The sequence below is a fragment of the Coregonus clupeaformis genome, chromosome 6 (assembly GCF_020615455.1).
Source record: "Coregonus clupeaformis isolate EN_2021a chromosome 6, ASM2061545v1, whole genome shotgun sequence".
Lineage (NCBI taxonomy): Eukaryota > Metazoa > Chordata > Actinopteri > Salmoniformes > Salmonidae > Coregonus > Coregonus clupeaformis.
In genome coordinates, this window is record NC_059197.1 from 30,960,381 (window position 1) to 30,985,379 (window position 24,999).

Below are 24,999 nucleotides of genomic sequence, written 5' to 3' on the forward strand. Positions count from 1 at the left end.
GCATGCCATGGAAGAACTGGGACATTTTCAGCTTCCAGGAATTGAGTACAGATGCTTGCGACATGGGGCCGTGCATTATCATTCTGAAATATGGGGTGAAGGCGGCGGATGAATGGCACGACAATGGGCCTCAGGATCTCGTCATGGTATCTCTGTGCATTCAAATTGCCATCGATAAAATGCAATTGTGTTCGTTGTCCGTAGCTTATGCCTGCCCATACCATAACCCCATCGCCACCATGGGGCACTCTGTTCACAACATTGGCATCAGCAAACCGCACGCCCCCACACGCCATACACGTGATCTGCAGTTGTGAGGCCGGTTGGACATACTGCCAAATTCTCTACAATGACGTTAGAGGTGGCTTATGGTAGAGAAATTAACATTCAATTATCTGGCAACAGCTCTGGTGGACATTCCTGTAGTCAGCAAGTCAATTGCACACTCCCTCACAACTTGAGACATCTGTGGCATTGTGTTGTGTGACAAAACTGCACATTTTAGAGTGATCTTTTATTGGCCCCAGCACAAGGTGCACCTGTATAATAATCAGCTTCTTGATATGCTACACCTGTCAGGTGGATGAATTATCTTGGCAAAGGAGAAATGCTCACTAACAGGGATGTAAACAAAATTGTGCACAAAATTTGAGAGAAATAAGCTTTTTGTGCAAATGGAAAATGTCTGGGATCTTTTATTTCAGCTCATGAAACATGGGACCAACACTTTATATTTTTGTTCAGTGTAGAACTAGCGCTGTGACTGTTAAATAGTCTGTATCTAAAAAATGCACATATTGTCGATTTATTACGAAATGAATCTCGTTTGCCTTGCTGCTAAGAGGTCAGTGGAGGCCAAGAGTTCCATTTCATTTGGCAGCTCGCGCTCAAAAAGAATGCCCTCGAACTTCTATTTTGGTTTAAAAGCTACAGTAGCTAACGTTAACTAGCTAACTTTGCAACCGCTATTTTCGCAACCAAATAAACTGGAAAATTGACACACTTCATACCAGTTTTGGGGAATCTGCAACGAGTGACTTATAGGAGTCGCTATGATATGTCTGAGGTCCATTGCAAGGTACATAGATAGCTAGCTAACTTTTCAAATAAGCTAGCTAGCTAACGTTAACTAGCCAGTGAAGTTAACTTTAGCTAGCATTGGTGTTGTTATAACGGTAACGTTAGCTAACTGCCAGTAACGTTCATGTTAGCCAAATGTAAATTCGCTGTATTTGTAAACTATTAAATGTAGATACCTTGACTTTCGGATGAACAGGAACTTGGGCAAAATCTTAAAAAAGATTGGATCTATTTCTCTCTACTTTTTAAAATTACGATTAATTAATGTTCAAACAGGTTCATGATATTTTGATTTGTTGTGATACCGTTACAAACGAGAATCTGGGTTTAGAGGAGACGTGGATTATGGCCATTATCCTAACCCAGGAAGCTGCCATTCAATTTGCCATCACCATCTTTTCAATCTTAATTATGTCAAAATACGTTCGGTACTTACCAAAGAATGGCGTTTAGCTGAGCAACTATGGTCGTTATTGCCGGTATGTAACGTTACTTCCAAAAACATGCAACTTTTGTCTGGAAATAAACTAGCTAAGAAGGGGCGGACTGGACATCTGTCATCTCGGACAAATGCCAGATGGGCTGGTCAATTTTTTTGCCAAAAGTATCCCTATCTGGCTAATAATGGTGGCCTCAAGGGAAAAAAGGGCCATTGTGGGGGCCTCGAGGAAAGAAATGGGCCGGTGTGGGTGCCTTAAGGAGTGATTTTATTGGAGGTGCAGAAGAGGTGGATTTGGCGCATGCACACTTAGTCAAAAACAATACTTCAGCTAGATTCTTTCCAGACAAGGCATTTTTATGGTTGCATGTAACTTTTTATTTAGACCTTTTTCGGAAGTACATAGAGGCTGTAACGGCAGTAATGACAATAGTTGCTCAGCGAAACTCCATTCTTTGGTAAGTACCGAACGTATTTTGACATTATTACGCTTGAAAGCTGGTGAATGGCAAGTTGAATGGCTGCTTTATGGGCTTAAAGGGGAATCGCCATATTCAACATCTCCTGTAAACCCAGGTTCTGGTTCACATAAGGCCTATGGCTCAACATGAACTGTTGTGAAACACTTCTTTTAGGGCTCAAATTGAAGATTTGACACATAGATGATTTATTAATTATTTATTTATACAGATGATCTCAATTATATTGAAAATCTCTTTTACAAGACAGACCTGTCCAATAACAGACAGGCATACAGTGCCTTCAGAAAGTATTCACACCCCTTGACTTTTTCCACATTTTGTTGTGTTACATCCTGAATTTAAAATTGATTCAATTTTGATTTTGTGTCACTGATCTACACACAATACCCCATAATGGCAAAGTGGAATTATGTTTTTAGAAATGTTTACAAATTAATAAAAAGTGAAAAGCTGAAATGTCTTGAGTGAATAAGTATTCAACCCCTTTGTTATGGCAAACCTAAATACTTTCAGGAGTAAACATGTGCTTAACAAGTCAGATAATAACTTGCATGGACTCACTCTGTGTGCAATAATAGTGTTTAACGTGATTTTTGAATGACTACCTCATCTCTGTACCCCACACCTACAATTATCTGTAAGGTCCCTCAGTCGAGCAATTTCAATGACAAAGACCAGGTAGGTTTTCCAATGCCTCGCAAAGAAGGGCACCTATTGGTAGATGGGTAAAAAAAAAAAAAGCAGACATTGAATATCCCTTTGAGCATGGTGAAGTTATTAATTACACTTTGGATGGTATATATTTAAAAAATATATTTCACCTTTTTTTTTATTTTTTTTTTATATCAATACACCCAGTCACTATAAAGATACAGGCGTCCTTCCTAACTCAGTTGCCGGAGAGGAAGGAAACCGCTGAAGGATTTCACCATGAGGCCAATGGTGATTTTAAACCAGTTACAGAGTTAAATGTCTGTGATAGGAGAAAACTGAGGATGGATCAACAACATTGTAGTTACTCCACAATACTAACCTAAATGACAGAGTGAAAAGAACGAAGCCTGTACAGAATAAGAATATTCCAAAACATGCATCCTGTTTGCAATAAGGCACTAAAGTAATATTGCAAAAAATTTGGCTAAGAAATTAACTTTTTGTCCTGAATACAAAGCAGTGGTGTAAAAAGTACCCATCTGTCATACTTGAGTAAAAGTAAAGATACTTTTATAGAAAGTTACTCAAGTAAAAGTGAAAGTCACCCTGTAAAATACTACTTGAGTAAAAGTCTAAACGTATTTGGTTTTAAATATACTTAAGATCAAAAGTAAATGTTATTGCTAAAATATACTTAAGTATCAAAAGTAAAAGTAGAAATAATAATACATCTACACATTATACTCCTGTCTTTAGACTATCATCTACACATTATAGTCTTTAGACTATCATCTACACATTATAGCCCTGTCTTTAGACTATCATCTACACATTATAGTCCTGTCTTTAGACTATCATCTACACATTATACTCCTGTCTTTAGACTATCATCTACACATTATACTCCTGTCTTTAGACTATCATCTACACATTATAGTCCTGTCTTTAGACTATCATCTACACATTATACTCCTGTCTTTAGACTATCATCTACACATTATACTCCTGTCTTTAGACTATCATCTACACATTATAGTCCTGTCTTTAGACTATCATCTACACATTATACTCCTGTCTTTAGACTATCGTCTACACATTATAGTCCTGTCTTTAGACTATCATCTACACATTATAGTCCTGTCTTTAGACTATCATCTACACATTATACTCCTGTCTTTAGACTATCATCTACACATTATACTCCTGTCTTTAGACTATCATCTACACATTATAGTCCTGTCTTTAGACTATCGTCTACACAATATAGTCTTTAGACTATCATCTACACATTATAGTCCTGTCTTTAGACTATCATCTACACATTATACTCCTGTCTTTAGACTATCGTCTACACATTATAGTCCTGTCTTTAGACTATCGTCTACACATTATAGTCCTGTCTTTAGACTATCATCTACACATTATACTCCTGTCTTTAGACTATCATCTACACATTATAGTCCTGTCTTTAGACTATCATCTACACATTATACTCCTGTTTTAGACTATCATCTACACATTATAGTCCTGTCTTTAGACTATCGTCTACACAATATAGTCTTTAGACTATCATCTACACATTATAGTCCTGTCTTTAGACTATCATCTACACATTATACTCCTGTCTTTAGACTATCGTCTACACATTATAGTCCTGTCTTTAGACTATCATCTACACATTATAGTCTTTAGACTATCATCTACACATTATACTCCTGTCTTTAGACTATCGTCTACACATTATACTCCTGTCTTTAGACTATCGTCTACACATTATAGTCTTTAGACTATCATCTACACATTATAGTCTTTAGACTATCATCTACACATTATAGTCTTTAGACTATCATCTACACATTATACTCCTGTCTTTAGACTATCGTCTACACATTATAGTCCTGTCTTTAGACTATCATCTACACATTATAGTCTTTAGACTATCATCTACACATTATACTCCTGTCTTTAGACTATTGTCTACACATTATAGTCCTGTCTTTAGACTATCATCTACACATTATACTCCTGTCTTTAGACTATCATCTACACATTATAGTCCTGTCTTTAGACTATCATCTACACATTATAGTCCTGTCTTTAGACTATCATCTACACATTATTCTCCTGTCTTTAGACTATCATCTACACATTATACTCCTGTCTTTAGACTATTGTCTACACATTATAGTCCTGTCTTTAGACTATCATCTACACATTATAGTCCTGTCTTTAGACTATCATCTACACGTTATACTCCTGTCTTTAGACTATCATCTACACATTATACTCCTGTCTTTAGACTATCATCTACACATTATAGTCCTGTCTTTAGACTATCATCTACACATTATACTCCTGTCTTTAGACTATCATCTACACATTATAGTCCTGTCTTTAGACTATCATCTACACATTATAGTCCTGTCTTTAGACTATCATCTACACATTATTCTCCTGTCTTTAGACTATCATCTACACATTATACTCCTGTCTTTAGACTATCATCTACACATTATAGTCCTGTCTTTAGACTATCATCTACACATTATACTCCTGTCTTTAGACTATCGTCTACACATTATAGTCCTGTCTTTAGACTATCGTCTACACATTATAGTCTTTAGACTATCATCTACACATTATAGTCCTGTCTTTAGACTATCATCTACACATTATACTCCTGTCTTTAGACTATCGTCTACACATTATAGTCCTGTCTTTAGACTATCATCTACACATTATAGTCTTTAGACTATCATCTACACATTATACTCCTGTCTTTAGACTATCGTCTACACATTATACTCCTGTCTTTAGACTATCGTCTACACATTATACTCCTGTCTTTAGACTATTGTCTACACATTATAGTCCTGTCTTTAGACTATTGTCTACACATTATAGTCCTGTCTTTAGACTATCATCTGCACATTATACTCCTGTCTTTAGACTATCGTCTACACATTATAGTCCTGTCTTTAGACTATCATCTACACATTATAGTCCTGTCTTTAGACTATCATCTACACATTATAGTCCTGTCTTTAGACTATCATCTACACATTATACTCCTGTCTTTAGACTATCGTCTACACATAATAGTCTTTAGACTATCATCTACACATTATACTCCTGTCTTTAGACTATCATCTACACATTATAGTCCTGTCTTTAGACTATCATCTACACATTATAGTCCTGTCTTTAGACTATCATCTACACATTATACTCCTGTCTTTAGACTATCATCTACACATTATACTCCTGTCTTTAGACTATCGTCTACACATTATAGTCTTTAGACTATCATCTACACATTATACTCCTGTCTTTAGACTATCGTCTACACATTATAGTCCTGTCTTTAGACTATCGTCTACACATTATAGTCTTTAGACTATCATCTACACATTATAGTCCTGTCTTTAGACTATCATCTACACATTATACTCCTGTCTTTAGACTATTGTCTACACATTATAGTCCTGTCTTTAGACTATCATCTACACATTATAGTCTTTAGACTATCATCTACACATTATACTCCTGTCTTTAGACTATCATCTACACATTATACTCATGTCTTTAGACTATCGTCTACACATTATACTCCTGTCTTTAGACTATTGTCTACACATTATAGTCCTGTCTTTAGACTATCATCTACACATTATACTCCTGTCTTTAGACTATCGTCTACACATTATAGTCCTGTCTTTAGACTATCATCTACACATTATAGTCCTGTCTTTAGACTATCATCTACACATTATAGTCCTGTCTTTAGACTATCATCTACACATTATAGTCCTGTCTTTAGACTATCATCTACACATTATAGTCCTGTCTTTAGACTATCATCTACACATTATAGTCCTGTCTTTAGACTATCATCTACACATTATACTCCTGTCTTTAGACTATCATCTACACATTATAGTCCTGTCTTTAGACTATCATCTACACATTATAGTCCTGTCTTTAGACTATCATCTACACATAATAGTTACTGGAGGAACGCTTCTCTCTATCTATAGTCTGCCTTGGTTAACAGAGAGACAAGGTGCCCCAGACGAAGAAGCTTTCTCTGAGGTAGGATAATACGACGGCCTCCCAGGTCCCCGTCTCTACTCCCAATCCCACCCTCAGCTCCTCCTTGCCCACCTATATAGAGGAAGACACAAAGTAATTAGTGGGCCCAGCTGTGTGCTAATTGGCTTTACACTGAGTCCCTATCCCCTGAGGAGGGTGCTGTCGTGTCATCTTCCTCTGGCTGGTCACTGAACTCTCACACCTGCTAAACATTCTAAATGTAACGAGTACTTTTGGGTGTCAGGGGAAAAGTATGGAGTAAAAAGTACATTATTTTATTTAGGAATGTAGTGGAGTAAAAGTAAAAGTGTCAAAAGTATAAATAGTAAAGTAAAGTACAGATACACCAAAAAACTACTTAAGTAGTACTTTAAAGTATTTTTACCTAAGTACTTTACACCACTGATACAAAGCCTTATGTTTGGGGCAAATCCAACACAACACATCACTGAGTACCACTCTTCATATTTTCAAGCATGGTGGTGGCAGCATCATGTTATGGGTATGCTTATCATCGATAAGGACTAGGGAGTTTTTAGGATAAAAAGAAAAGGAATAGCGCTAAGCACAGGCAAAGTCCTAGAGGAAAACCTGGTTCAGTCTGCTTTCCAACACATTGAATGTTCCTGGCGGGCCTAGTTACAGTTTTGAATTAAATCGGCTTGAACATCTATGGCAAGACTTGAAAATTGCTGTCTAGCAATGATCAACAACCAACTTGACAGAGCTTGAAGAATTTAAAAAAGAATAATGGGCAAATATTGTACAATCCAGGTTAGCAAAGCTCTTACTCAGAAAGACTCACAGCTGTAATGGATTGACTCAGGGGGTTGAATACTTATCTAATCAAACAATATATTATTGTTTTATTTTGCATTAATAAATAAAAAATGTTAGAATTTGTCCTCCACTTTGACCTTACAGAGTATTTTGTGTAGATCGTTGAAACAAATTACAATTAAATCCATTTTAATCCCACTTCGTAACGGAACAAAATGTGGAAAAAGTCAGGGGGTGTGAATACTTTCTGAATGCACTGTAGGTCTATTAGAGAGAGATGATAGGCTGGGTATCTGTAAAGCACTTTGTGACAGCTGTTGATGTATTTAGGGCTTAATCAAATACAATTGATTTATTTGTTGATTATATTACAGAGACATAATAGTTATTTTCACTTTCAGGAAATTAAAGTGAGAGAGGATGGGCAACAGCCACTCAGAGCAGGAGCAACAGCCCGAGAAAAGCCTCGGGAGGGGCGACATTGAGAAGGGAAAACCGAAAGAGACAGAAAAGACCAACACCAAGGTTTCCACCCCTTTCTCTCCCACCCCCAAGCTCTTATCCCCTGTGCCACCCAGTCAGTTCAAGGGCATCCCAGACTTCACTGTGAACATGGGGCAAGCTTCTCTATGCCCACTGCAGGCGACCCTGTCTCTATCAAGTCTCTCCACAGAGAGCCCAATGAGCATGCAGGCTATTCCTACCCCCTCCTCTCCTTCCTGGCATACCCCTATAAGACCCCCTCGCCCATCCCAGTCCACTTCTTTACCAAAACCTCATCCACAGGGCCCATCGCAGGAGGCAGCCTGGGCCCCCAACCCTCAGCCAACACAGCAGAGACCAGCACTAGTGGCCCCCAACCCACAGCCATCACAGCAGAGACCAGCACCAGTGGCCCCCAACCCACAGCCATTACAGCAGAGAACAGCACCAGTGGCCCCTAACCCTCAGCCATCACAGCAGAGACCAGCACCAGTGGCCCCCAACCCACAGCCATCACAGCAGAGACCAGCACCAGTGGCCCCCAACCCTCAGCCAACACAGCAGAGACCAGCACCAGTGGCCCCCAACCCACAGCCAACACAGCAGAGACCAGTGGCAGTGAAAGCAGTGAAAAAGGCTTCCCTTAGGTCTCCTCATAACACCAGCACCCCTAGTGGTGACACTGGCAACAACAAGGTCACAACCGGCAGCACTGAGAATAGAAAGAGTGTACCCATAGCACCACCCACTGCTACTACTAAACCCATAGCACCACCCACTGCTACTACTAAACCCATAGCACCACCCACTGCTACTACTAAACCCATAGCACCACCCACTGCTACTACTAAACCCATAGCACCACCGACTGCTACTACTAAACCCATAGCACCACCCACTGCTACTACTAAACCCATAGCACCACCCACTGCTACTACTAAACCCATAGCACCACCCACTGCTACTACTAAACCCATAGCACCACCCACTGCTACTACTAAACCCATAGCACCACCCACTGCTACTACTAAACCCATAGCACCACCCACTGCTACTACTAAACCCATAGCACCACCCACTGCTACTACTAAACCCATAGCACCACCCACTGCTACTACTAAACCCATAGCACCACCCACTGCTACTACTAAACCCATAGCACCACCCACTGCTACTACTAAACCCATAGCACCACCCACTGCTACTACTAAACCCATAGCACCACCCACTGCTACTACTAAACCCATAGCACCACCCACTGCTACTACTAAACCCATAGCACCACCCACTGCTACTACTAAACCAGCGAGGAGGCTTAGAGAGCCAATTAAGGTTAGGAGACCTGACGGAACACCTATTAGTTATGATGAACTGAAGGCTGGACTTCCAGAGACAGAGAAAACCAGCACCCCTAGTGGTGACACTGGCAACAGGAACAAGGGCACAACCAGCAGCACTGAGAATAAAGACAAACCCTCTGGTTCTCTCAAAGTGCCTCCAAACTTTGTGCTCTCTAAAAAGATTCTGAAAAAGATTGAGCATAGGTGAGTCCCTGGTTTGTCCTCCGTCTGTCTGTCCCTTTGTCTGTATATATGTCTGTCTGTCTGTCTCTGTCTGCCTGTCTATCTATCTGTCTCTGTATCTGTCTGTCTTTCAAATCAAATCAAATTTTATTTGTCACATGCGCCGAATACTACAGGTGTAGACCTTACCGTGAAATGCTTCCTTACAAGCCCTTAACCAACAATGAAGTTTTAAGAAAATAGATTTAAGAAAATATTTACTAAATAAACGAAAGTAAAAAAAAAAAAAAAAGTAACACAATAAAATAACAATAACAAGGCTATATACAGGGGGTACCGGTACCGAGTCAATGTGAGGTCATTTGTACATGTAGGTAGGGGTAAAGTGACTATGCATAGATAATAAACAGCGAGTAGCAGCAGTGTAGAAATAAGGGGGGGGGGGGGGTCAATGTAAATAGTCCAGGTAGCCATTTGATTAATTGTTCAGCAGTCTTATGGCTTGGGGGTAGAAGCTGTTAAGGAGCCTTTTGGACCTAGAATTGGCACTCCAGGAACCGTTTGCCGTGCAGTAGCAGAGAGAACAGTCTATGACTAGGGTGGCTGGAGTCTTTGACAATTTTGGGGGGCCTTCCTCTTGTCACGATCGTCTACCAATGAGGAGGACCAAGGCGCAGCGTTGAATGCGAACATTTTATTTTATCAAGATGATCACACGATCAAAACAACAAAAACGAAACGTGACGTCCCTGGTTACATAAACCAACAAACACGGAACAAGAAACCACAAACACAAAGTGAAAAGACCGACAGTTAAATATGGCTCCCAATCAGAGACAACCAGCTGACACTCGTTGCCTCTGATTGGGAGTCACTCAGGCCAACATAGATATACAAACATAGACTTACACACCCTGGCTCAACATAACATAGTCCCCAGAGCCAGGGCGTGACAGTACCCTCCCAAAGGCGCGGACTCCGACCGCGCCAAACAACCACAACAGGGGAGGGACCGGGTGGGCACTCCGCCTCGGCGGCGGATCCGGCTCGGACATGACCCAGGCACGGGTTGTGCTGGACTGACGATGCGCACCCCCTGGCTTGGTGCGTGGAGGAGGAACGGGCCTTACCAGGCTGACGACGCACACCGTAGGCTTGGTGCGTGGAGCAGGGACAGGCCGGACTGGGCTGACGGGCACACCACTGACTTGGTGCGGGGAGCAGGAACGGGCCGGACCGGGCTGACGAGCGCACTCCCTGACTTGGTGCGGGGAGCAGGAATGAGCCGGACCGGGCTGACGACGCGCACCACTGACTTGGTGCGGGGAGCTTGGATGGGCCGGACTGGGCTGGCGACGCGCACCACCGACTTGGTGCGGAGAGCAGGAACGGGCCGGACAGGGCTGACGCAAACGCACCACAGACTTGGTGCGGGGAGCAGGAATGGGCCGGACTGGGCTGGCGACGCGCACCACAGACTTGGTGCGGAGAGCAGGAACGGGCCGGACAGGGGCTGGTGACGCGCACCACAGACTTGGTGCGGGGAGCAGGAATGAGCCGGACCGGGCTGACGACGCGCACCACTGACTTGGTGCGGGGAGCTTGGATGGGCCGGACTGGGCTGGCGATGCGCACCACAGACTTGGTGGGAGTGGCAGGAACAGGCCGGCCCGTACTGGGAACACACACCACTGGCCCTACGTGGGGATCAGGAACAGGCCGGACCGGACTGGCAACACACGCCAGTACCTCTCGCCGTGCCTCTACAACCTCCTTCCCCCTGGTGACCAGTGACTCCCGTAACCTGGCGGCCTCCTCTGCCAACCCGCTGGACCGCTCTATCGCGGCCTCCTGCTGCACCGACGTCGTGAGCCCCAACCTAAAAAATTTCTGGGGGTCTCTCCTCCCCGTGGGCCAGGCCTCCATCGTTCTCGCCAGACTCTCACCCCACTGCTCCAAAGTCCAACCTCTCTCCTCTTCTCTTGGCTTGGCCCAGTCGAGACTCCTACTCCACTGCTCCCAAGTCCATCCTCTCTCTTCTTCACGCTGCTTGGTCCTGTTATGGTGGTTTCTTCTGTCACGATCGTCTACCAATGAGGAGGACCAAGGCGCAGCGTTGAATGCGAACATTTTATTTTATCAAGATGATCACACGATCAAAACAACAAAAACGAAACGTGACGTCCCTGGTTACATAAACCAACAAACACGGAACAAGAAACCACAAACACAAAGTGAAAAGACCGACAGTTAAATATGGCTCCCAATCAGAGACAACCAGCTGACACTCGTTGCCTCTGATTGGGAGTCACTCAGGCCAACATAGATATACAAACATAGACTTACACACCCTGGCTCAACATAACATAGTCCCCAGAGCCAGGGCGTGACACCTCTGACACTCTGCCTGGTATAGATGTCCTGGATGGCAGGAAGCTTGGCCCCAGTGATGACCTGGGCTGTACGCACTACCCTCTGTAGCACCTTACGATCAGATGCTGAGCAGTTGCCATACCAGGCGGTGATGCAACCGGTCAGGATGCTCTCGATGGTGCAGCTGTATAACTTTTTGAGGATCTGGGGACCCATGCCAAATCTTTTCAGTCTCCTGAGGGGGAAAAGGCGTTGTCGTGCCCTCTTCACAACTGTCTTGGTGTGTTTGGACCATGATAGTTTGTTGGTGATGTGGACAACAAGGAACTTGAAACTATCGACCCGCTCCACTACAGCCCCGTCGATGTGAATGGGGGCGTGTTGGGCCCTCCTTTTCCTGTAGTCCACGATCAGCTCCTTTGTCTTGCTGACGTTGAGGGAGAGGTTGTTGTCCTGGCATCACACTACCAGGTCTCTGACCTCCTCCCTATAGGCTGTCTCATTGTTGTCGGTGATCAGGCCTACCACTGTTGTGTCGTCAGCAAACTTGATGATGGTGTTGGAGTCATGCTTGGCCACGCAGTCGTGGGTGAACAAGGAGTAGAGGAGGGGACTGAGCACGCACCCCTGAGGGGCCCCCGTGTTGAGGATCAGTGTGGCGGATGTGTTGTTACCTACCCTTACCACCTGGGGGCGGCCCGTCAGGAAGTCCAGGATCCAGTTGCAGAGGGAGGTGTTTAGTCCCAGGGTTCTTAGCTTAGTGATGAGCTTTGTGGGCACTACGGTGTTGAACGCTGAGCTGTATTCAATGAACAGCATTCTCACATAGGTGTCCCTCCATCTGTCTCTCTGTCTGTATATCTGTCTGTCTAGCTGTCTGTCTGTCCCTCTGTATATCTGTCTGTCTAGCTGTCTGTCTGTCCCTCTGTATATCTGTCTGTCTAGCTGTATGTCTGTCCTTCTGTCTATCTGTCTGTCTAGCTGTCTGTCTGTCCCTCTGTATATCTGTCTGTCTAGCTGTCTGTCTGTCCCTCTGTATATCTGTCTGTCTAGCTGTCTGTCTGTCCCTCTGTCTATCTGTCTGTCTCACAGGAGGTTGGTGGAACCTTAATCGATCCCCGGGACCACCCAAACGTAAAAATGTATGGACACATGACTGTAAGTCGCTTTGGATAAAAGCGGCTACTAAATGGCATATTATTATTATTATTATTAATTGGGGAGGACAGACTCGTGGTAATGGTTGGAGCGGAATCAGTGGTACGGTATCAAATACATCAAACATGGTTTCCAGGTGTTTGATGCCATTCCATTTGCTCCGTTCCAGCCATTATTATGAGCCGTCCTCCCCTCAGCAGCCTCCACTGGTCTGTATGTCCCTCTGTCTATCTATCTGTCTGTCTGTCTGCTTGGTTTTCGAGATTCCTAGTACATTATGTGATTTGACCACGAGACTGAAGATGGGTGGGGTATAAAAATCAGTGGTGGAACAATTACCCATCTATCATACTTGAGTAAAGTAAAGATTCCTTCATAGAAAATGACTCAAGTAAAACTGAGACACCCAGTAAAATACTACTTGAATGAAAGTCTAAAAGTATTTGGTTTTAAATATACTTAAGTATCAAAAGTCAATTGAATTGCTAAAATATACTTAAGTATCAAAAGTAAAAGTATAAATCATTTCAAATTCCTTATATTAAGCAAACCAGACAGCACAATGTTCTTGTTTTTTAAATTTACAGATAGCCAGGGGCACACTCCAACACTCAGACATAATTTACAAATGAAGCATGTGTTTAGTGAGTCGGCCAGATCAGAGGCAGTAGGGATAATCAGGGATGTTTACATTTACATTTTAGTCATTTAGCAGACGCTCTTATCCAGAGCGACTTACAGTTAGTCAGTGCATACATTTTCATACTGGCCCCCCGTTGGAATCGAACCCACAACCCTGGCGTTGCAAACGCCATGCTCTACCAACTGAGCTACACGGGACTCTGTGTGTGTGTGTGTGTGCGCGTGCGTGCGTGCGTGCGTGCGTGCGTGGGCACATACAACATTTTTGGGTGCATTTTCCAATTTGTTAGGTGCATAATCCTAACAGGGTGGAACCTAACAGGGTTGACATTTGATTTTGAGCCTAACTTGGCCATAGCTCTGAGTAAGCAAGATTGAGCTAGCATATTGGTGAACACTTGAACAGGATTTTAACTTCTCTATCAAACACATTTTAACATGTTTATTCTCTATAATTTAGCCTAACATGAAACATTTACAAATAGATCAAACTGAGTGTTTATATTTATTTAGCTTTGCACCATAGTTTTCCCACCAAATAAATTATGACACTTCCTGAATGTGGTGTCATTGTAGTAAGGGGTTGTTTTCTTAAATGGAGAATTACAACAAACTATAATATAATATGCCATTTAGCAGACGCTTTTATCCAAAGCAACTTACAGTCATGCGTGCATACATTTTTGTGTATGGGTGGTCCCGGGGATCGAACCCACTACCTTGGCGTTACAAGCGCCGTGCTCTACCAGCTGAGCTGGTCCACTAACAGGGTGGAAAGTGATATCAGGGACACACTGGGGACATGGCATAAACACCTACAAAAAGTGTTTAAAATTCACTTTCAGGATCCATCTTTTGGTGTTGTTACGGTAAAGGACACCTGACGTTATATTTTAAACCTTTTGGAATCCACATTTTCACGACATTAGAACTGATATTTCCTGGGGCCAGAAAAGGCATTGCATTGTAGGAATGACCCAGCTAACGTTCGCTAGTTAGCATTGTGTTGTTCTCTTGATAAGTGTGGGAATTGGACCATTTTCCTGTCTTGCTAAGAATTGAAAATGTAACGAGTACTTTTGGGAGTCAGGGAATATGTATGGAGTAAAAAGTACATTATTTTATTTAGCAATGTAATGAAGTAAAAGTAGTCAAAAATATAAATAGTAAAGTACAGATAACCACAAAAACGACTTAAGTAGTACTTTAAAGTATTTTTACTTAAGTACTTTAGACCCCTGATAAAAATGGTTTTAATACATATTTCTTACTACTACATAAGTGCATTTTTGGTGTAGTTTGTGTATAGGGGTCAGTCAGGTTGTCATGTTCCCCAATCCCCTCCCTCCTCAGGATGGAGTATGTGAAGAAGCAGGAGAGTCTGCCTCCCGCTCCCACCCCCCTGAGGCAGGCTGCAGTCAGGGCAGCTCTGAACGGAGTGGTTCCACACCTTAAGCCTGCTCACAGAGAGGCCAAGGCCCAGAAAGGCAAGACCTCAAAGTCAGACGATGACTTCAACACTGCTGCCCAGACAATACAGCCAGCATGCCAGCCACAAAACAACCCAGAGCCTGCTAGCAAACCAGACAAACCACCTGGAACTTTAGCAGCACCCGTCCCAAACAACTTCTCCTTTTCTCTGGGGACTACCACACCTTCAGCACAAACCCAGAAAGAGAAACCGTCTAAAACCCAACCTCAGGCTCAGACTAAAGCAGCCCCTGAGGCTCAGGGGGCTGGTAGCACCCCGAGTGGTGGCACCACGAGCGGCACCGGTAAACCAGCGGGAACAGGAAGCAGCAGCCGGCTCACCTTCTCTCCCTACTCTGTGTGCGGGCGTTTCCAGGCTGCCAGACTGAGGCTGAAGCAGATGAGAGAGGACAGGTCCAGGGCTCAGCCAGCAGAGGGCAGCAGAGAGGACAGGTCCAGGGCTCAGCCAGCAGAGGGCAGCAGAGAGGACAGGTCCAGGGCTCAGCCAGCAGAGGGCAGCAGAGAGGACAGGTCCAGGGCTCAGCCAGCAGACGGCAGCAGAGAGGACAGGTCCAGGGCTCAGCCAGCAGACGGCAGCAGAGAGAACCAGCTCTCTACAGAGCTACTCAGAGCTTCACCTCGAGCTCCAGCTCAACCTCTCACACCAACACCAGCTTCAGCACCACCACGACCCCTCACACCAACACCAGCTTCAGCACCACCACGACCCCTCACACCAACACCAGCCCTAAGCCGATATCGAGGCCCTATCACCACCAAGCAGGGACAGAAGCTCTCAAGAGGACAGGCAGAAGCCAGAGCCACTACAGAGAGCAATAAACAGCCAGAGCCCAAACCCTCTACAGAGGAAGCATCAGGATTCACTATGACACACTACACTGACTGGCACCTGTCCAATGCCCAGTGGCCCATGTTCGACGAGGCAACACAGCTGATGGAGAGGTTTCAGAAGTACTCTAATGAGTTCCATTATCCTGATGGCTTCTCTACGTTCAGCATGTCTACAACACTGGGCAGCAAGGTGACGCTGAGGGAGGTGGCTGATCCTACAGAGGTAGACACAGCCTTCGAGGAGTGGTACAGTGGCATGAACCCCTTCACACCTAAAACTACTAACCCCTCCACAGCTACTACTACTACTACTAACCCTCCACAGCTACTACTGCTGCCATACCCACTACCCAGTTACTACAAGCCTCAGACCACAAACCCACTGCAGACCCCACAGCACCTAAAGTGTCCAACCCCCCAGCCTCTCCACCCAGGTCCAGGAAGAAACAGAAACAAGCAGTGTCTCAGTCCAAGAATAAAGAGGAGGAAATGGAGGATATCCCACCAGCCTCTCCTCTGTCTCCCAACTGCCCTCCCCGCCCATCAGGCCGCTGGCACCCGTTCATGGTGGACAAATTCTGCTCGCGTCATGCCCGCTGCCAGCACCGTGCCACTAATTCAGCGCTGCCACCCAACGTCACCAAGTGGTGAGTCACACCAACACAGCTACACAGCATTGGCTCCATCATTTGATAACTCATCCCCCCGTGAGTGAAGTTTGATATAACACTATCGATATGAATGTGTCAAGCTATGGTACCAGGTCATGTAGGAAAGAAAATATCCTGTTCCATTCCTATACTAGCTTGATCATTTCTAGTCCCCCAGTGAAGAAAGTCAACCCGTCTCTTCTCTGTCTTCCTCTCCCATCAGGTTGAACGTGAGCAGAAACTACCTGTGCGAGCCTCCCTGGGTCACCACGGCAACCCTAGCCGCCTCCCTAGCGCTGCGAGAGCGAGGAGAGACGCACCAGTGACAACACATGCTCATTCACCAATATTGGAGTCACACTAGCTATGTGTTTAGGAAATATTTATACTACATGAAACTGATCTTCAAAATAAAGCATGGATTAAATAATCTAATTGAGTAATATAGTAATGTTAAATTACCTGTTAAAGTACACTTCAAATTATAAAGTAGACCACAAGTCAGAAAAAGATTTTAATATTTTAAATGTCAAATTGTTGATAATCTTACAGAAACAAACATTTGTATTTTCCAGATCAATTAGATTACAAACCATTGAGGGAGGGGGGGCAAGAAATTAAACCAAACATTTAACAAATACTTTTACAGCAATTCTTTGTCAGTTGCTAGGAGACGAGGCCAGGGCATTGAAATAGACTTCTGTGAGCACTACAGAGTAAAAAAAAAAAAATACCTCAGAGGACAAGGATAACCCAAATACCAGGTGTAATGCAGGATGTCAACCATTTAGAGACATGGAAGACTCACTATATGGCCACTGTTTTGCAGCACACTATGCATTAGTAAATGGACAGAGAAAATCTCAAATTACACCCTATTCCCTAGACACAAACTCTCCAAACGTTCACATCAAGTTCCTCAATGCAGTTAGGGTAAATGGAAACTTGGCCATTAGAATGTGCCAACACTTCAATCTTTAAACTCAGGGTAATTCCCAAAGGTGGACAAAGCCGTCAGGAGCCACGGAACAGACTGGCCTTAGTTGTGAAGTGATGCCACAACTTTATTTCAGTACATTACTCCAATGTGTAAACATACGGTCAGACTAGAGGATGTAGAAACACTCATGCCCAGTCTCTTATCAGAGCCGTGAGAAGCAGGGGGAGTGGAAGAGAACAAAAGTGTTGGAAAATCTACCAGTCTGACAATCTGTATGTCTGCATGTGTCTGGGTCTGGGTCTAAGGTGTCAGATGAATATAGCTAGCTTCTGCAGTATGATGCTCTCTCTAAACAATCATCTCCAGCTGCCGAGCATATTCGATGACCTGCGTAGCCAGCTCAGTGGAGGGGATGTTGACTTCCTCTGTCCTCTGCTGTTGGCTGCTGAACGAGTAGTAGTCGTCTGGGCTCTGGGTCCAGCCCCGCTGCAAAACACACACACAACTTTAATATATGATGAGGCTCTGGGTCCAGCCCCGCTGGACTAAACTCAAGTTCTACGGATCTCCCATTCTCTCAAATCCAGGGGCATGATCAGTTAGCCCGGTCCCAGATCTGTTTGTGCTGTAAAGCCGACTCTTATGTCAAGCACAAACAGATCTTGGACCAGGCTAGTGTTCAGTAGGGCACACAACAGAGTAGAACGGACATGAACTAACCTTCTTGGCATACTCTGTCATGTTGTTCGGGGAGGAGAAGAAGAGCACTCTGGTAGCTTCGTTGAACTGGATCTGTTCATACGCCTTCTCTATGCACCCAGCAATCTCATCACTGGAAACAAGACGGATAACAAATCACACCATGCCATCGCTGGACCACAAGGACGACTCACCGAATCCATGCATCTGCCATTTCCAGGCAATATGAATTCATCCCATGTCAGAAGTCATGCTGTCTCTTACCGGATGGTGTCTAGCAGAATGTCTATGAAGAAGGTGTAGCTCTCAGCAGGGATGTTCCCTTTGGCCAGAAACACCTTGTTGTAGCTCCCCTCCATCAGGTACTGACAGGAAAAACAGACATTATACAAGCCAGTTCTACACATGGGAAGTTACATGGCTCCACAAAGATAAAACTGAGAAGAGATGAGAACCAGCGAAGAAGTTCCTGTTGAAAATAGTAAAAGTAAGAAGTCAACGAAGGGAGATGAGGCACACGTCTGAAGCGGCGGCAGTCACCTGCTCTAGGGAGACGGGGTGTCGGATGTATACGTTGGTCTGGATGTCTTTAGCAGTCAGCCTCTCCAGCTCCGTGTGGAACTCTGACACACGGTTCTGGGACAGCAGGAAGAGCAGGTTCAGACCCAGCAGCTGGTGCATGTAAGAGGACTCTGGCAACTCATCCCTGGATGGAGGATGAAGAGTGGGAGACAACTGATCTAGTTGACTACTGAACAAGCATAGGTTGACATGCTCTGGGAATACATTGAGAAAGACAAGTATTATTTTGAATATGAAACAAACAAGTGACATTACTTGTAATCAAAGTAATAGCATTTCAGCTGGGACATGTATCTCTCAAAGGAGGGGATGTCCTTCTTCAGGATACCCCACAGAGCCCCGATCTCCAGAACATCACCTGACAAACAATGTAGAAATATGTTAGCCACTGTTGTCATCCAGCTCATATGATCAAACCCTGATATATCCTAGTTATCACACACTGAAATGATGCAGCTGATTCTGAGCAATGACTCCGGAAGTCCTTTCTATTGACAAGCACACAGGAAGACATGTCAACAAAAAACGAGGCAGCTAGCCTCTTCGCTCCGGGAGACCTGTACACAGATCTCCCGTCGCTGAAGACGACATCCCGTACCCCAAAAACACATTTACCAGCCCTTCACCCTCATGTGGGTGCTAGTAAGCAGGCTAGGTAGTTATAGGTATAAACAGCCAATCCAGCAGGGTCTGGAAGCTCTAGTGAGCTTCTATTGGTCAATAACGTTGCGATAGAGTATTTGCATAAAGTTAATCTTTCCCAGAGAGGCCCAACTCAGCAGAAAACGCTCTCCCTCCAGCAGGTGGCGTATTTTCATTGTTTCGCACACCAAGCAAGGAGTTTTAGAGTGTTGAATTTGGTCAACCAAAAAATGAATGTCTTATTTGCTACGTGAGGTTTATTTGATCTAATAGAAGTTTGGTAACACTTAAGTTATTAGTGTACTGATATAAGTAGTACAGGTGACATCCCAGCCACAGAGAAAAAACACTATATCAGAGTTTTCTCCAGATAGCTATGCATATTCAGAGCATGAGGCTAGTAGCATTGAGTCGCTCTCCTTTCAATACAGGCGGTTGACTGCAACAACCCTCATCGAATATTCAGAAAAGGATTACAATAATGAGACGTGTCCACCAATCCAAAGAGAGGCGGGAGCTAGACAGGCCGCCTGTGCCTCATTCTTAGGGCGGAGAGACATGTATGTTATTAGCGTATCCATAATCTTCTGCTTTTCGCCCCCTCGCATTGCCCAACGGTCCCTCCACCCACTTCACTTCCCTCCATTGAAAATGAATGGGGCTTTGTTGTTTCATCGCCCCCCTGCACTGTTACAGGTCTTACTGAGGGAAGAGGCTATGAGCTAGCTTGGTCATTCCAACTATGGAGCGAAGAGGCTATGAGCTAGCTTGGTTCCAACAAAGAGGCTAGAGCTTGGTCATTCCAACTATGGAGCGAAGAGGCTATGAGCTAGCTTGGTCATTCCAACTATGGAGCGAAGAGGCTATGAGCTAGCTTGGTCATTCCAACTATGGAGCGAAGAGGCTATGAGCTAGCTTGGTCATTCCAACTATGGAGCGAAGAGGCTATGAGCTAGCTTGGTCATTCCAACTATGGAGAAGAGGCTATGAGCTAGCTTGGTCTCCAACTATGGAGCGAGGCTATGAGCTAGCTTGGTCATTCCAACTATGAGCGAAGAGGCTATAAGGTCATTCAACTATGAGCGAAGAGGCTATGAGCTAATGAGCTAGCTTGGTCATTCCAACTATGGAGCAAAGAGGCTATGAGCTAGCTTGGTCATTCCAACTATAAAAAACATGTATGCATTCACTAACTAAGTCGCTCTGGAAAAAAGCGTCTGCTAAATGACTAAAATGTAAATGTAACTTGGGTCAAACGTTTCTGGTAGCCTTCCACAAGCTTCCCACAATAAATTGGGTGAATTGGCACATTCCTCCTGACAGAGCTGGTGTAACTGAGTCAGGTTTGTAGGCCTCCTTGCTCGCACACACTTTTTCAGTTCTGCTCACAAATGTTCTATAGGATTGAAGTCAGGGCTTTGTGATGGCCACTCCAATACCTTGACTTTGTTGTCCTTAAGACATTTTGCCACAACTTTGGAAGTATGCTTGGGGTCATTGTCCATTTGGAAGACCCATTTGCGACCAAGCTTTAACTTCCTGACTGATGTCTTGAGACGTTCAATATATCCACATAATTTTCCTTCCTCATGATGCCATCTATTTTGTGAATTGCACCAGTCCCTCCTGCAGCAAAGCACCCCCACAGCATGATGCTGCCACCCCCATGCTTCACGGTTGGGATGGTGTTCTTCGGCTTGCAAGCTCCCCCTTTTTCCTCCAAACATAACGATGGTCATTATGGCCAAACAGTTCTATTTATGTTTCATCAGACCAGAGGACATTTCTCCAAAAACTACAATCTTTGTCCCCATGTGCAGTTGCAAACCGTAGTCTGGCTTTTGTATGGTGGTTTTGGAGCAGTGGCTTCTTCCTTGCTGAGCGGCCTTTCAGGTTATGTAAATATAGGACTCGTTTTAATGTGGATATAGATACTTTTGTACCGGTTTCCTCCAGCATCTTCACAAGGTCCTTTACTGTTGTTCTGGGATTGATTTGCACTTTTCGCACCAAAGTATGTTAATATCTAGGAGACAGAACGCGTCTCCTTCCTGAGCGGTATGACGGCTGCGTGGTCCCATGGTGTTTATACTTGCGTACTATTGTTTGTACAGATGAACGCGGTACCTTCAGGCGTTTGGAAATTGGTCCCAAGGATGAACCAGACTTTTGGAGGTCTACAATTTTTTACTGAGGTCTTGGCTGATTTATTTTCATTTTCCCATGATGTCAAGCAGAGGCACAGAGTTTGAAGGTAGGCCTTGAAATACCTCCACAGGTACACCTCCAATTGACTAAATTGATGTCAATTAGCCTATCAGAAGCTTCTAAAGCTATGACATCATTTTCTGGAATTTTCCAAGCTGTTTAAAGGCACAGTCAACTTAGTGTATGCAAACTTCTGACCCACTGGAATTGTGATACAGTGAATTATAAGTGAAATAATCTGTCTGTAAACAATTGTTGGAAAAATGACTTGTGTCATGCACAAAGTAGATGTCCTAAACGACTTGCCCAAACTATAGTTAACAAGAAATTTGTGGAGTGGTTGAAAAACTAGTTTTAATGACCCCAACCTAAGTGTACTTACGACTTAACATTTACATTTTAGTCATTTAGCAGACGCTCTTATCCAGAGCGACTTACAGTTAGTCAGTGCATACATTTTCATACTGGTCCCCCGTTGGAATCGAACCCACAACCCTGGCGTTGCAAACGCCATGCTCTACCAACTGAGCTACACAGGACTTCAACTGTGTGTGTGTGTGTGTGTATAGAGGGCAGCAGAGAGGACAGGTCCACATACATACTATCAGAAAAAGGCCAAGTTTGACTTTCACAAAACCATATTGGTCAAGCTCAGGCACATACAACATTTTTGGGTGCATTTTCCAATTTGTTAGGTGCATAATCATAACAGGGTGGAACCTAACAGGGTTGACATTTGATTTTGAGCCTAACTTGGCCATAGCTCTGTGAGTGAGCAAGATTGAGCTAGCATATTGGTGAACACTTGAACAGGATTTTAACTTCTCTATCAAACACATTTAACATGTTTATTCGCTATAATTTAGCCTAACATGAAACATTTACAAATAGATCAAACTGAGTGTTTATATTTAATTAGCTTTGCACCATAGTTTTCCCACCAAATAAATTATGACACTTCCTGAATGTGGTGTCATTGTAGTAAGGGGTTGTTTTCTTAAATGGAGAATTACAAACTAACAGGGTGGAAAGTGATATCCGGGACACACTGGGGACATGGCATAAACGCCTACATCCACTGACAAAGTGTTTAAAATGCATAAAATTCACTTTCAGGATCCATATTTTGGTGTTGTTACGGTAAAGCACACCTGACGTTATATTTTAAACCTTTTGGAATCCACATTTTACACGACATTAGAACTGATATTTCTTGGGGCCAGAAAAGGCATTGCATTGTAGGAATGACCCAGCTAACGTCCGCTAGTTAGCATTGTGTTGTGATGACTAGATACTTACGAGCTAAAATAAGCTGCTGTTTGGTGAGCTTAGTCCCAGTTGTTGGTAAGAAGTTTAACTCCAACAACGAAATCTGTAGAAAGAAATAGCAACGGACGGTTAACATATTTGTAAAACAGTTGGTTACGTTAGCTTAGCTAACGTTAGCTAGCAATACTAGCTAATTGACAAAATCCCCTATTACTTAGGTTCGAGGGTGAAGCAACCAAATATTGTAATAGCCTTTACCTTGAGCTTGCTCAAAATTTCTCCACATTTGTTCAGATTTGGATTTTTCTTGTTCCATTCCGTTTTCAATGTTTCATATAGCCCCGCGGTCTCTTTTAATACAGACGCCATGGTGATTCTGCAAAATGTACGACACCGGACGCTTGGAATACGGCATGCAACTGTCGTAAAACAGCGCTGTTGCCAAAGACGATCTATTATATTGACAAGATAGTCGAGTGACCCCTCTAACAATGGAAGTACATGTCCGAACATGTTTATTTTCTGTCTGAATATTCCGAGATCGCCACATTCTCCCATAGCCGTTGCGAAGTAATAATTCACTCTTCAGTGTTGTGCTGTTAATTTCCGATTGTTTTTCAATCCTATGAAGATGTCCAGTGAAAGCATAAATGCAATTTGTTGACACAACACCTTACAGACTTGGATACACATTATACCGAATACTTATCAATAAAAACGTCTTAAATTCGCTGCTCTGTTTTTCATAGGGAATTGTCGGATATACATCACCAAAATGTCGATAATAAATGCGCTAACATGGCAGCCTTTCTAAAATCTTGCTGAACCAGATATAGCTTTCGGTGGGACCATTTAAATCAGGGTTCTTCAATCCTGGTCCTGGAGGGCCGAAACACCTCTGTTTTTCATCCTCTCCTTCTAATCAGGGGCTAATTCAGACCTGGGACACCAGGTGAGTGCAATTAACTACCAGGTAGAAATAAAAAACAGAAGTGTTTCGGCCCTCCAGGACCGGAATTGAAGAACCCTGATTTAAATCAATGAAAGGGCAGATATTGGCGTCAGCCCAGTCAAAGCTATTCGCTGCTCTGGCACCCCAATGGTGGAACAAGCTCCCTCACGACGCCAGGACAGCGGAGTCACTCACCACCTTCCGGAGACACTTGAAACCCCACCTCTTTAAGGAACACCTGGGATAGTCTAACAGTAATCCCATTAAAAAAAAGAAAAAAGTGGTTGTCCCACTGGCTATCCTAAATTGAATGCACCAATTTGTAAGTCGCTCTGGATAAGAGTGTCTGCTAAATGATGTAATATTGTATGTGTGTGAACAACAGGTACAACTCCGATATAAAGTAGTTTTTTTCATAGTTGCCGAAATGCGTCCACTTATATACTTATATATATATACTTATATCAGTGGATTTGTAACAACCAAACCATTACGAAACGTGTATTAGATCAAATAAGCCTCACGTAGCAAATTAGCAATTACATTTTTTGTTAAACAAATTCGACCGTCTCGTTGACCTCCATTGGTGATCTTATTTTCGTGGGCAGAGTAAACACTCTTGCTTCGCCTCTTCCTCTCTGCCATTGCTAAGGTAACTTCTTCTTCTACGTTCGAATTCTAGTGCAAATGGTGCATTCATACCTCCTACAGGCCGACATAACATCGTCGTGTTTCTGAGAAATGAAAAACATCTTTACATAAATATTTATGTCCGTTAGATGGCGCTCATTCAACGTGAAATATAACCAAAGTCGTTTCCAGACTTTTCATCCTTCACGGGGCGTCTTAGTGAGGAATTCCCCATGTATCCACCCAATGACGTAGTTGGAGACCCCTGTTTAGTGGGCTGTTGTTTGGGGGTGTTCCATCCGCTATATGTGCAGTACTCTTGACAGCCATATGAATGCCACGTAGAATAATGGGGGGGGTTTGTGTGTTTTCCATCATAGTAACTTCAACTGTTTTTGA

General features: G+C 43.6%; 2 protein-coding genes across 3 annotated transcripts; one reads left to right on the top strand and one right to left on the bottom strand.

The window, feature by feature from the left end:
• Nucleotides 1–933: 933 nt before the first annotated feature.
• Nucleotides 934–17,419, top strand: LOC121567850 (adhesive plaque matrix protein). 2 transcript variants are annotated; one of them, XM_041878179.2, is made up of 5 exons: nucleotides 934–1,078; nucleotides 7,929–9,554; nucleotides 15,060–15,590; nucleotides 15,630–16,675; nucleotides 16,902–17,419. In XM_041878179.2, exons 2-5 carry the CDS (start codon nucleotides 7,948–7,950, stop codon nucleotides 16,904–16,906), a joined length of 3,189 nt encoding a protein of 1,062 aa, XP_041734113.2. In that variant the 5' UTR covers nucleotides 934–1,078; nucleotides 7,929–7,947; the 3' UTR covers nucleotides 16,907–17,419. The 2 variants fall into 2 exon arrangements, with proteins under 2 accessions (XP_041734113.2, XP_041734111.2); XM_041878177.2 differs by having other exon boundaries at nucleotides 15,060–16,675.
• Nucleotides 17,180–23,651, bottom strand: psmd8 (proteasome 26S subunit, non-ATPase 8). The gene is made up of 7 exons (XM_041878180.2): nucleotides 23,277–23,651; nucleotides 23,049–23,121; nucleotides 19,155–19,257; nucleotides 18,858–19,023; nucleotides 18,582–18,682; nucleotides 18,339–18,450; nucleotides 17,180–18,104 (listed from the first exon to the last, which is right to left on the bottom strand). Exons 1-7 carry the CDS (start codon nucleotides 23,574–23,576, stop codon nucleotides 17,967–17,969), a joined length of 993 nt encoding a protein of 330 aa, XP_041734114.1. The 5' UTR covers nucleotides 23,577–23,651; the 3' UTR covers nucleotides 17,180–17,966.
• Between the last annotated feature and the right edge of the window lie 1,348 nt (nucleotides 23,652–24,999).

Bases quoted from the DNA above. Each gene is read 5' to 3' on its own strand.
- psmd8 (XM_041878180.2), bottom strand. From the start codon at position 23,576: ATGGGAGAATGTGGCGATCTCGGAATATTCAGACAGAAAATAAACATG. The intron at 18,683-18,857 runs GTGACTGCCGCC...TTTTCCTGTCAG, and splicing joins ACCCCGTCTCCCTAGAGCAG to TACCTGATGGAGGGGAGCTA. The intron at 18,105-18,338 runs GTTAGTTCATGT...TGTGTTTTGCAG, and splicing joins TGACAGAGTATGCCAAGAAG to CGGGGCTGGACCCAGAGCCC.
- LOC121567850 (XM_041878177.2), top strand. From the start codon at position 7,948: ATGGGCAACAGCCACTCAGAGCAGGAGCAACAGCCCGAGAAAAGCCTC. The intron at 9,555-15,059 runs GTGAGTCCCTGG...CTCCCTCCTCAG, and splicing joins CTGAAAAAGATTGAGCATAG to GATGGAGTATGTGAAGAAGC.